Source organism: Scyliorhinus canicula, chromosome 3 (genome assembly GCF_902713615.1).
Source record: "Scyliorhinus canicula chromosome 3, sScyCan1.1, whole genome shotgun sequence".
NCBI lineage: Eukaryota > Metazoa > Chordata > Chondrichthyes > Carcharhiniformes > Scyliorhinidae > Scyliorhinus > Scyliorhinus canicula.
Genome location: NC_052148.1, coordinates 226,875,769 through 226,888,914, shown reverse-complemented (window position 1 = coordinate 226,888,914; position 13,146 = coordinate 226,875,769). Strand labels below are relative to the sequence as shown.

Genomic DNA, 13,146 nt, shown 5'->3' with positions numbered 1-13,146 from the left:
CAGCTCCTTAACCTTTTCGTCCTGGGCATCCAGCCTCTGGTTCAGCTGATCCACTGCCTTCTGAAGTGGGTCCAAGTTATCCCGCTTCAACGACTCAAAGCTGCTTTTAATAACCTGCAGCATGTTTTCCAGCGCTTGCTAGGTCTGCCATCTTGGGTCCCAGGTCAGCTTCCCCTGAATCTTGTCTTTGTCCCTTCCTCTCCCGTTTCCGTTGCTTCCTGCTCTCCCGCGGTTCCATACAGCGCTGCCCGCTCCTCCGCACCTCAGTGGCCGTTCTTTCACCGCTCCACAGTCCTGCTATACCAGGGAACCAGGTCCTTAAGTCCCGCCGGAGTGAGAGCCCCCGAATGTGCGGTTAACTCACTCATTGCTGCAACCAGAAGTCCTAGCTAGTTATTTATTATGATCTTGTTGGTTCTTTGTTACTAATGCCTCAATAAAAATATTTTTTAAATAAGAAAACATTGAACCAGGGTGGGAATCTTGGATGGTCAGTTTGGGAATTGGGTTGAGGGAACAGGAAGTGGCTCATATGGACCAGATAAGCTGAAGGGCATGAGTGAAGATGAGACACTAAAAATATGCCAACTTACCCCTGATGGTGGGGATGTTTGAAGAGGCGATAGGGAAGGAGGTGTTGCCATAAACCTTGGGGCAGGCATCGATTTCCCTGTTGCTAAAAGAAAATAAGGATCCAACGGAGTGTGGTTTGTACAAGCCCATATCACTTCTGAATGTGGATGCAAAAGTATTGGCGAAGGTACTGGCGGGTATGCTGGAGGAGTGCCTCCCGAAGGTGATGGGTGAGGATCAGACTGGGTTCGTGAGAGGGAGGCAGCTCTTTTCAAACATTAGAAGGGTATTGAACGTCGTTATGGCACCGGCAGAGGGGAAGGAAATGGAGGTGGTTGTGGCATTGGGCGCTGAGAAGGCATTCGACCGGGTAGAATGGGGGTACTTGATGGCAGTTGTGGAGCGGTTTGGGATTGAACCAAGATTTGTGAATTGGGTAAAGCTACTATATAAGGAGCTGAGGGAGAGTGTCCGCACAAACAACATCAGCTCGAGATACTTTTCTCTCCACCGTGAGACTAGGCAGGGATGTCCTATGTCCCCCCTGCTGTTCGCACTCTCGATTGAGTCGTTGGCCATCGCATTAAGAAGTTCGGGAGCATGGAAAGTAATAGTGCGGGGGGTGGAAAGAGCATAGGGTGTCCTTGTACCGATGACTTGCTGTTGTACGTGTTGGAACAGTGTGTGTCGATGGGGAGAATATTGGAGCTGCTTCGAGTGTTTGGGTCTTTCTCTGGGTACAAGTTGAATCCAGACAAGTGAATATTTTGTGGTATCTCGGCCGGGTGTCGGGACTCTGCAGGTACAACATTTCTAGTTTGGTGGGGAGAGTGAAAGCTGATCTGGCACGGTGGGATGGTCTCCCTCTGTCAGTGGCGGGTCAGGTACAGGTGGTTAAAATGAACATGTTGCCACAATTTCTGCTTATTTTTCAATGCTTGCTGATTTTCCTGGCAAAGGCTTTTTTCAGAGGGATTGAGGGAAAGATTATGTTGTTCATATGGGGAGGGAAGGTGGCCAGAATTAGAAAGGTGCTACTAAGGGGAAGGCAGGCAGGGGGTTTGGGTCTTCTGAACCTGATATATTACTACTGGGCAGCAAATGTGGAGAAGGTGCAGAGCTGGGTAAGAGGGGTTGATTCCCAGTGGGTCAGAATGGAGGAGACTTTGTGCAGGGAGTCTGGATTGAAAGCATTAGCAACAGCGCCGTTCCTGATAGCCCCGGGGAAATACTCTGAATCTGGTAATAATAGCTTCATTGAGAATTTGGAGGCAGTTTCGGCAACACTTCAGGTTGGGGCCAGGGTCAAGGGAAATGCTGATTCGGGGCAACCACAGATTTGAGCCAGGGAGGTGGGATGAAATTTCGGAAGTGGGAGGAGATGGGATTAAGACACTGAAAGATTTGTTTCTTAGGGGTCGGTTTGCAGGATTGAAGGAGCTGGAAGTGAAGTATGGGCTGGAGCTGGGGTAAGTGTTTAGATACATGCAGGTTTGAGATTTTGCCAGAAAGGAGATGGAGCTTCCCGGTGGAACCGGCCTCCACATTGCTGGAGAAGGTGCTGACGACAGGGGGACTGGAGAAGGGAGTAGTGTCAGCGGTCTACGGAGCTATTTTGGAGGAAGAGAAGGCAACACTGTAAGGGATCAAAGCAAAGTAGGAGGAAGAGTTGGAAAAGGATATGGAGGAGGGGTTCTGACCAGCCACGGTTGCAAACGGGTGGGGAGGTGGATATTTTGGCCTTCGCCTCGTTGATCGCCCGAAGGTGAATCCTGATAGGTTGGAGAGCAACCTCTCCACCCTGTGCTCTGGCGTGGCGGGGGGAACTGTTGGAATTCTTGACTCTTGAGAAGGTTAACTTTGAATTGAGGGGAAGGACAGAGGGGTTCTACAATTCATGGGCATTATTCATTATGCACTTTCAAGAACTGGATAACATCGAACATTAGTTGGGAGGGGGTGGGTGGGAGCGATTGGGTGTTAATGGTTGCTATGGGTGATTCTAGATTCATTTTTGTCAGTTGTTTGTGAACATGTTGGCAATGTTTTGGGTTTGGTGGGAGGATGTGATCGTTGTTATTGATATGGGGATTGACTTATTTGTTACTTATTGTTTATTACTGATGTTTATTGTTGGTGGATGTAAATTTGGGAGTAAATGCGAAAAAGGAGGAGAATAAAGAAATATTTTTTAAAAACATATGCCAACTTGAGGCAGAGGGGATTTGTTCTGGTGAGCATGTGGCAGAGTCAGCAGAACAGATGCTCCTCTCATTTATTGAGGGTTGGAGGAGACCAGTGAAGATTAACACCTGAAGCCTAGTGTTATTTTTGCATTTCAAAACACTTTTTGGCCTTTTGGCTAAGATCAAGTGTAGTAGCCTTTTGGCTCAGATCTGGTGTCTCTCTTGTGGGGACCATGAATTGGATTCAATTTGAATTTGAATTGGTTTTTGGACCAGGCAAGGAGCTGGATTCTGAGTTCGCCCCTAATTTGCCTCATCTGGTTTCATGTCTTTAGTGTAGCTATTACTGCTGGGGTGTAGTGTGGCTACCACTACTGGGCAGGGTGTATTTTGTCAGGGGGCATGGGGGGGGGGGGGGGAAGGAAGGAAGGAGGGGAAGAGACCACTGCTGTGGCGAGGGCCCGGAAGACTCATTTGTCTGTTATGGAAGAAGGCCTTGGGGATGAAGATCAGTATGGATCTGAACAGGAAGAGGAACATCGGCAGTACGTTCACTTTGATTGGCTACGCTGTCCCCGCCAGGGAGAGCGGGAGTGCAGCCCATTTTCTGTAGGTACTTTTAACTTCCTCTGCCAGACTGGTCAGATTCTACTTGCAGATACGTGTCCAGTCATGGGCTATCTGGATCTGGATCCCCAGGTAGTGGAATTTGTTTTGGGCTAGTTTTGAATGCTAGTCCCTTCCCTGTTCAGGTTCACTGGGAACGCCTTGCTCTTGCCCAGGTTGGGTTTGTACCCCGAGATGGCTCCGAACTCTTCTAGGAGCTGCATGATTGCTTTCAGGTTGTTCTGTGTGTTCGAGACATTGAGGAGCAGGTCATCCACATAGTGAAACTCTGTGCACTCTGCCTCCTCTTTGGATGTCTTTCCAACTTTTTGCGACTCGCATGTGTCTAGTATGGGGCTGCGTACGCAGCCTTGCGGGGCCTGGTATTGAGGACTATCGTGGAGGTGTTTTATCCTTGCTAATAGTGGTTTATGGATCAGAAAGCCATAGATCCAGTTGCAGAGTGAGGAGTCAAATCTTAGGTTTTGGAACTTTGACTACAGCTCTGCCTTCAAAACCATAATCCCAGCTAAGCTCGTGTCAATGTGCAGGAGTCCTTGTTATCAAAATGCTCCAGGAATGTGTGTAGGGCCAGGGAGATGATGTCTGCTGTGTTCCACTTGTGCAGGTGTGTGAATTGCAGTGGATCTAGGCATTCTGACAGTATATAGTCGTTGTGACACATAGTCTGGTGGTTCTTTGGCACCGGTATGATGGTGGTCTTGAAGCAGGTGGGGATCTCTGAACGGAGTAGGGAGAGGTTGAAGATGTCTGCGAACACATCTGCCTGCTGGACTGTGCAGGATCTGATGCATGACCAGGGACCCCCATCAGGACCCGTTTCTTTTGGCAGGTTCACTTTCAAGAGAGCTGATCTGACTGAACCTGTGACGATGGGTATGGGTTTGTCAGTCTGCTGGGGCAGTTGACAGTGGTTTGATGGTTTCCTGCTCAGACCAAGCATAGAATACATTGTGCTCATCTGGGAAGGGTGTGTTGCTGCTGGAGATTCTACTGTTTCGCTTTGATAGACCGTTGTGTTGTTCAAGCCTTGCCACAACTGACGAGAGTCTGTGACTTTAGTCTCTGACTCTGATTGGTCTGATATTGTCCTTGATGGCTTTGCGGAGGTTGTACCTGGATTTCTTGTATAGGTCAGGGTCGCCTATCTTGAGAGATCAGACTTGGCCTTCAGGAGGGAGTCGGGAGTCGATCTCCCAATTAAATCATGGTTTCTGGATGGGGAATGTACGTACTACCACCTTTGGCACGCAGTCCTCTACACATTTGCTGATACTTAATCTACGGGGTGTGACTGCCTCTTGAAACACAGCATCCATGTAACACACCCCCTGATGTGTCGCAGCATCGGAAGTTCAGAGACGAGAGCATCAACTCTGAGCTGAAGTTCCTCAAGCAACCAACACAGATGTGTTTACTAGGAACCACAATGGGGTCCCACCAGCTCCCACATCATGCAGGTACAACACCACCTGCCCTGCAATTCAATTTTATTTAACTTGTTTTTAATTTCTTAATTTAAATTTCTAGTTGGTTTTGGTCTTTCTAACCTATAAACTATTTCCCCTTTTTACCTCCAACTGAAAGTAAATTGGGATAGGTAATGTAAATTAGCAGTTATTTACCAGCCAATGAACTTGCTGTTTTCCTACGACATCACATTGTTTTTCCCATTCGTTTATGGTGAGCTTCTCCACAGCTACTCAAACTGTTCAGGACTGCTACTCCCTGTTGTTTCTGACTCTCATTGTCCTCCCCATCATCCATTATCAGTATCAAATGGAAAATCGATTAACAAGCATGGTTGATGCTGGACTCTTGCACAACCTGCCTGGTTCTTCGACTGACTAAATCATGCCTGCATGCTCTCTACATGTGACCACTGTTTTGTTATGCTCTTGACATATCATAAGCTGCTTCCTTGATGTGCACTCTGACAAAGGAAGGTTCAGACTTGGAGATAGCTTTAACACATTTATTAAACTTTTAACAATTCTCCTACTTCAATTCGACTCTCCTGTTAATCCTGCTGTAGCTACTCAGACTGACGAACCAGTCTGCTACAATCCAGGTGGTGGGTGTGATGTGTTTCAAATCAACCCTAAGAGTCTCCACTGGAAAGAGGAATCATGTGTGCTGTGTCCTTTTATATGGGTTGGTAGTGTCACCTCTGTGTATCTTGAATGCCCATTGGTCGTGTCCTATCTTACTGACCTATTGGTTGAATGTCTGTGTGTCATGTCTCTGGTGCTCTCTCTAGTGTCTATCTAGTCTATATTAGTCTGTATTTACAATAACCCCTTGTGTATTTACAGTGATGCACATCACCAGAACCACTTCCCTAAATAGTTATTCCTTTCGCATTTGGTATTCCTGTGAATTGCCCTGTTGAACGTGCAAACAAAGTTTTGGTAACAAACACTCGGTACTACCAAATCACTATTTGAACGCTTCCTGTTTGTGTCCTGCTTTATGCACCATCTTGGAACTAGAACCCTCCCTATCCCTGGCAAAAAATGTTTTTTACTTTTAAACTGTCCTTGCAGATTTCCCAATGCTGCAACCCTCCCCTCCAAAATGAGCTACCTAAAGGAGACAATTCAGTGTTTCAGTTTCTCAGCCTAACTGGTCCTGTCCAATAACCTCCACCTACTTTACAACTAGCTTGTGCCTGCCCATTTTGATTAGCCCATGGCATCCATTTTACATGGCTGGTTTTGTTTCCTCTGGTGTGGTCAGATGGAGATTGACCCTACTTCTCCCTCCTGGTCCCAATGCACCTAGCTGTTGGTGGGAAAATTCTTGTGCACTTCCTACAAAACGAGCCTTGTTTAGCTTGCGTTGTCTTTTCTAAATGCAATGCAATAGACCAAAAGAAGGACAATTTTAATGGTCATTGGGGTAGGATAACAAGTTCTTCATGAAATGTCACTGGTTCTTGGCTATTAGTCTTGTTGTAGTCTTTTATTAGTGTTACAAATAAGCATACATTAACACTGCAATGATGTTGTTGTGAAAAGCCCTTAGTCACCACACTCCAGCTCCTGTTTGGGTACACTGAGGGAGAATTCAGAATGTCCAATATGACTCATTATAGCCATCAATACTAATGAATGACTCTTTGACCATTACTGTACAATCTTTGAGGTCCCAGGTTCGATCCCGGCTCACTGTACGTGTGGAATTTGCACATTCTCCATGTTTGTGTGGGTTTTGCCCCCAAAACACAAAGATGTGCAGGGTAGGTGGATTAAAAATGCCAAATTGCCCCTTGTGGAAAAAATTAATTGGGTACTCTAAATTAACAAAAAAATACTGACTGTACAATTTTGTTTTATATATTGATATTTTCAATAATAATGGATGATAATGTTATCAAACATGGCCGGATGTCTTTTATTAAAGTTGACCAGAAATGGTGTTTTGTATGGGGGTTTTGGTAGTTAGCATTTGTGTTTAATCCACCATTGCAGGTAATTGTGTTGATGCACATTGTCTTTAATCCATTTGTATAAGGGCATTTCTGTAATCTGAAAGTTGTAATACTCTGTTCAGGATTGTATAGACTTAAAACTTTCCCATCTTCTTTTTTTTTTTAATCGCAGCGTGACTTTACCAGAAAATCTAATGTCAGTGGACAGCTCAATTCTACAACTCTCGAAAATCCTTAAGATGTCTTCTATCCACTTCTTCATGGCATACAAGTTCAGGAAACTTGCTCTGCATTGTACTTTAACAATTGGTGATTGTAATTGAACAGAATAAGTACACAATGAAGATCTGAGGACTTTGCATAATTTCATTCTGTGTGGTTTGTCAACTTTTCCTTTTTTTCTTGAGTATCTTTTTTATATGTTGAACTTTAATTTGTCATCTTCTTACATCTGTCCCTCAAGTCTTGACAATATCCTCAAATTTCAGTTGTTGTATAATTTAACTGAATTATGTCTATAATAAAGTGCTTGCTAAAATGTTGCAGAATCTAACTGAATTGTCTTTATCATCCAAGTGCTTGCTAAAATGTTTATATTTATTTGTGTGTACATTGGACCAAAAAGGAAACTTGTTATTGAGATTTTGTTTTTGAAATAAAGAACTGAATTTTGTGCGTTTTAACTAGTAGTGAGCCAGTTATGAAGAAGTTATGCATGTAACGAAACTGCTACCTGCATGATATCTCTGGTGTAGACTGTTGGCTTGAATTACAAGCCCAACTGTGCAGTTTGTAAATCATTGGTACATATACAATGACTTGTTTTTAATTAGTGTTTTAGAAACAACGGAGTTTGTCATTTTTCAACCTCTTGGAAATGTCTTAAATTGAATAACTGTTTTGAACTGCTGGTATACAATAAAATACTTTCAAAAGAATCTCATGGCCAATGCATATCTGAAGTATCTTAGGATTTGATCCAGTTTTATTTAATTTACGGTTGCCGGTTGTTGGTGAGACATTGCTGAAACTCCGTAGAAAAGCAAGTTTAAAACTTGTCAGGTGCAAATAAGAATTGTTTTATTCGACTACGCCAATTGTAGTATCTTAGGATTTGATCCAGTTTTATTTAATTTACGGTTGCCGGTTGTTGGTGAGACATTGCTGAAACTCAGTAGAAAAGCAAGTTTAAAACTTGTCAGGTGCAAATAAGAATTGTTTTATTCAAAGTTCATTGGTTATAACTTGGAAATGATTTAAAAGGTAGTTTGTAGACAATTTGATTTTCTTCAAAAATTCACAGGAATTATCTTCTGAGACAATAGCCTGAACACAACTTTAAAAGTCAAAGGCTGAAAATGAAATAGGAATACAGAACTCTTTTCTAATTCTCTTCCTTTACTTTCTCTCTCTCTTTTGTCTCTTTCCTGTCTCTTTCTTTCTCCACCTGTCTTTTCTCCGCCCCGTTTCTCTCCTCACTGCCCCCGTTTCTCTCCTCTCCTCACTAAAAATGGTGGTCAAATCATCCATGGATATACTCTTTGATATCTGTCTTAAGCGATCCCGTCACACCCCAATATAATCCTAATTGGTTTAAACTATATTCAAAACACATTTGATTTGATAACAAGCCGTCCATCATGACAATGTAACGCCGCTTCTAATTGTTGCTTATTGGTATGTTTCTCATGGGATATTGTACTTTATCAAAACCAGCAAAAACTGGTCTAATGCTGACCTACCTATTGCCACCATGGAGACCTCATGTTATCTCATCATGCTAGGCTAGGCATAATTCAGAACCTACAACTCAAACTGTCTTTTATAAGATTGTTTCACTGAGAATGTTGGAATCAAATATATACATATATATTACATTTGAGTCGATGTTTTAACTGTCCATTTATTAAAAACAAGGCAATATAGTTCAAGATATTTTTTTTAGCTTGTATAATTTATGGGATATGATTCAACCTAATCTCGAGCGGCGTGAGAACCGTACAATCCTTCATCCTTATCCCTCGTTGCTATGGATTCCGCCCTTGCCCTTGGAAAAATGTGATGTTTTTATCAGTGGTTCTGTTTTTCCCAAACACATGTCTGAGTTTGGAAGTTGTATATTTCTTTTATTTTTAAACTGGGATTTAATATTTCTGTCTTAAACAGTCTTCTTACCTATATTAAGTGTATTTAAAATACCTGACTTCTACAGTCGCCCCTTTGATAAATCGAAAGATCAAGTGAGATATATCAGAATAAGATAAAAGATATCATTTGATCCAGTTTTATTTAATTTACGGTTGCCGGTTGTTGGTGAGACATTGCTGAAACTCAGTAGAAAAGCAAGTTTAAAACTTGTCAGGTGCAAATAAGAATTGTTTTATTCAAAGTTCATTGGTTATAACTTGGAAATGATTTAAAAGGTAGTTTGTAGACAATTTGATTTTCTTCAAAAATTCACAGGAATTATCTTCTGAGACAATAGCCTGAACACAACTTTAAAAGTCAAAGGCTGAAAATGAAATAGGAATACAGAAATACAGAACTCTTTTCTAATTCTCTTCCTTTACTTTCTCTCTCTCTTTTGTCTCTTTCCTGTCTCTTTCTTTCTCCACCTGTCTTTTCTCCGCCCCGTTTCTCTCCTCACTGCCCCCGTTTCTCTCCTCTCCTCACTAAAAATGGTGGTCAAATCATCCATGGATATACTCTTTGATATCTGTCTTAAGCGATCTGATCACACCCCAATATAATCCTAATTGGTTTAAACTATATTCAAAACACATTTGATTTGATAACAAGCCGTCCATCATGACAATGTAACGCCACTTCTAATTGTTGCTTATTGGTATGTTTCTCATGGGATATTGTGCTTTATCAAAACCAGCAAAAACTGGTCTAATGCTGACCTACCTATTGCCACCATGGAGACCTCATGTTATCTCATCATGCTAGGCTAGGCATAATTCAGAACATACAACTCAAACTGTCTTTTATAAGATTGTTTCACTGAGAATGTTGGAATCAAATATATACATATATATTATATTTGAGTCGATGTTTTAACTGTCCATTTATTAAAAACAAGGCAATATAGTTCAATTGAGTCAAAATACAAACAGTTACAATCAAAAACTGATCAAACTGTACTTGAAAATTCAAAGTTAATTGCAGAAAAATGTGTTTTAGAAAGAGATTTGCAAGATGCAGAATCTAAACTTGAACATTATGATGAAATTGGAACAGAATTGCAAAACAAAACCTCTAAACTCCAGCTGTTATCTTCTCAAATAGCAGAATTACAAAATCAAATTTTTGAGTTTGAGTCAAGATACCAAAAGTTGCTATCAAAAACTGAACGGATTGAACTTGAAAAATATAAGGTAATGGAACAAAAATGTGATGTTTTTATCAGTGGTTCTGTTTTTCCCAAACACATGTCTGAGTTTGGAAGTTGTATATTTCTTTCATTTTAAAACTGGGATTTAATATTTCTGTCTTAAACAGTCTTCTTACCTATATTAAGTGTATTTAAAATACCTGACTTCTACAATATCTAAAGAATATTGTGTGAAAATCTTTTACCTGCCCATACGAACCAAGAGATCACCATGTCCACCTTTTTTTTTCAAAAAGCCACTGGGGTGAATACAGGCAGGCACTGAAATACAAACTAACCTCGGGAGAACCATCATCTTTACCGTGTGCACCCTCCCAGCCCCTGACAACGGGAGCATATCCCATCTTTGAAAAGTCCTCCTTCATCATCTGCTCCACTAACCGAGCCAAATTAACTTTTGTAACTGCGCCAGACATTCAGCAACATCGCCAATGGTTCTATAGCCAAGGCAAACAACAGTGGGAAGAGTGGACATCCTTGCCTCGTCCCCCCAGTGCAGCTTAAAATAATCGGAGCTTGCTTGGTTCGTTCACATGCTCACCACCAGTGACTGGTACAGCAACTGGACCCAGTCTACAAAACCCTGCCCAAACCCAAACCACCCCAGGACCTCCCACAGGTACTCCCACTCCACTTACCTGGGTCTGAGTAAGAGCAGTAAAGAAGCACTTTCAGAAGTGAATGCCACTGGAATCGCCATGCTGTTTTCAGTCGGGACTTTCCTATACGTAGCCACTGTGCACGTGCTGCCAGAGGTGGGAGGCACTGGCCACAGTCACAAGGCCGAGTCCGGTGGGAAGGGACTTAGTCGACTTGAGGTTTGCACCCTCGTCCTGGGCTGCTTGATTCCATTGGTCCTTTCGGTGGGTCACCACCATTAACCAGCAGCGGAGGAGTAAGGAGGTGTGTGGATAATAAGGGTGTACCAGCAGTCCCATATCGCCAGAACAGGATTGCTGCCTGTGTTAGGGTTTCCCCTCCTTCAGTTTTACCCTGTGAAATTCCAAATGAAATGGGACTGAAAATGTAAATTAAATGAAATTTGGTCAGATTGCAAATAGGAAGTAGGGAAGAATTCTTGCAGTGTAGTCATTTTGAAAACAACTGAGTTTTGGTCTTTGCGTCACCACAAAACCAGATATTTCCTGGTCTAACCAAATGTAACTGCAACCAAACAGTACAAAGGATGGAATTCAGCTACTTACTAAATTAACTAAGAATTTGGGGTCCATTAGATAATCCATGGCATTAATCAAGCCAAGGGATTCCACACTGGGTTTGTTACACAGGATGTGAAATAGAATTTTACTGAATTTTATTCATAAATGTAGAGTTTTCACATTCAGCTACAGTCTTAAAGGGTTGGTTAGTCTGCGAGTTTGGTGCCTGCTAATTCAGTGTCTTGTGTTTTCAATTGGTCGGGTTTCGACTGGCTCCTGTATGTGGGGAGAGCTGCTTTTGGTTAAAAGTGCTTTGTTAATGTACATTGGAAAGGAAATCGAAAGAAGCAGCCTGGATCTTCAATGTAACTGGTTAAACAAATCGCACCAGGAATGGGAGAGGGGTAATAGGTAGGTGGGAGGGTGGGGGCGCATAAGATGCGGTTGGGAAAAAGGGGGTAATACTCTGTGGTGGGTCATGGAGGGGAGGCGACACTTGGCAAGGTTGGGGGACAGGGAGCATGAAACTCCATGGTGGATCGAGGGGGTGATGCTCAGTAGTGGGGGTGGAGAGGGTAGCACCTGTTAGTGAGCCAGGAGGGATAACACATGGGGGGAGGAGGCAACAGCTAGTGGGGGCAGGAGAGGGGTAACATTCGGCAGGGGCAGACAGGCCTGCGATAATATTGGGCATGGGAGAGCTAATAATTGGAAATGGTTTTCATTGATCCATGGTAGTTAGTAAGTGTGAAGAATGAAATGTCATTGGTATGACTGTGCTGACTTGTGAATATTCATTGTTCTGAACCATGTCCTATTGCTTCAGTTGTTTTATGTGAACTGGAATCATTCCATGGATGACTGCCTTACTTTTCCAACTCTTTGTGCAAATTAACAGATGTTGCAGTTCTTTTTTTGTTTTAAGATAAATATGTATGAATAAATTTTTAATAAGTGGCCAAAAAAAAAAAGGTACTCCCACTCCACCTGATCAAAGGCCTTCTCCGCATCCATGGTGACCTCCACCCCCCTTCTCTCGGGAGATGGGGGTGGGGGTCGTCATAATCGCGTTTTGCAGCCTTCTAACGTTGGTCGTCAGCTGCCCCTTTCACAAACCCCATCTGGTCCTCCCCGATCACCCTTGGCATACAATCCTCTTTTCTCAAAACCAAGATCTTGGCCAGCAATTTGGTGTCTACATTCAGAATGGACTTTGGCCTGTATGACCTGCATTTTTCCAGGTGCTTATCCCGCTTCAGGATCAGAGAAATCAAGGCCTCTGACATCGTTTGGGGGGGGGGGGGGGGGGGGGGGGGAAACCCCCAGCCTCATTAAACGCCCCTACCAGCAAGGGCTCAGCACTCCTGAAAAGGTTTTATAAAACTCCACCGGGTACCCGTCTGGCCCCAGGGGCCTTACCCGACTGCACAGCCTCTAGCCCCTCCACCAGCTCTTCTTCCACCCTCAAAGTCCAATCCCTCCAAAAACCACCTCATCCCTTCCACCCCAGCCGGGGGTTCTGACTCGTACAGCCTACTATAAAATTCCTGAAGCACCCTGTTCACCCCCACTCGGTCAAAGATCGTGTTTTCCCCCCCCCCCCCTTTCACTTTCCCTAGCTACCTCCTGTTTCCTTAGCTAGTGTGCTAACATCCTATTAGCCTTCTCCCCAAGCTCATACACTGCCCCTCTCGCCTTTCTCAACTGTCCCACAGTCTTCCCTGTAGATAGCAACCCAAACTCCACCTGCAGGTTCTGCCACTCCTTCAA

The 13,146-nt window shown here is 43.3% G+C and overlaps 1 protein-coding gene across 2 annotated transcripts in view; it reads left to right on the top strand.

Moving 5' to 3' along the window:
- The window catches only part of zgc:86764 (uncharacterized protein LOC797431 homolog), a 51,674-nt gene extending 43,917 nt beyond the window's left edge, over positions 1-7,757 (top strand). For both annotated transcript variants that reach the window (XM_038792333.1, XM_038792334.1), the window contains one exon: positions 6,992-7,757. In XM_038792333.1, coding sequence (XP_038648261.1) covers positions 6,992-7,057 — 66 coding nt within the window. In that variant the 3' untranslated portion in view covers positions 7,058-7,757. The remainder of the gene's footprint in view (positions 1-6,991) is intronic.
- The last annotated feature ends 5,389 nt before the right edge of the window (positions 7,758-13,146 follow it).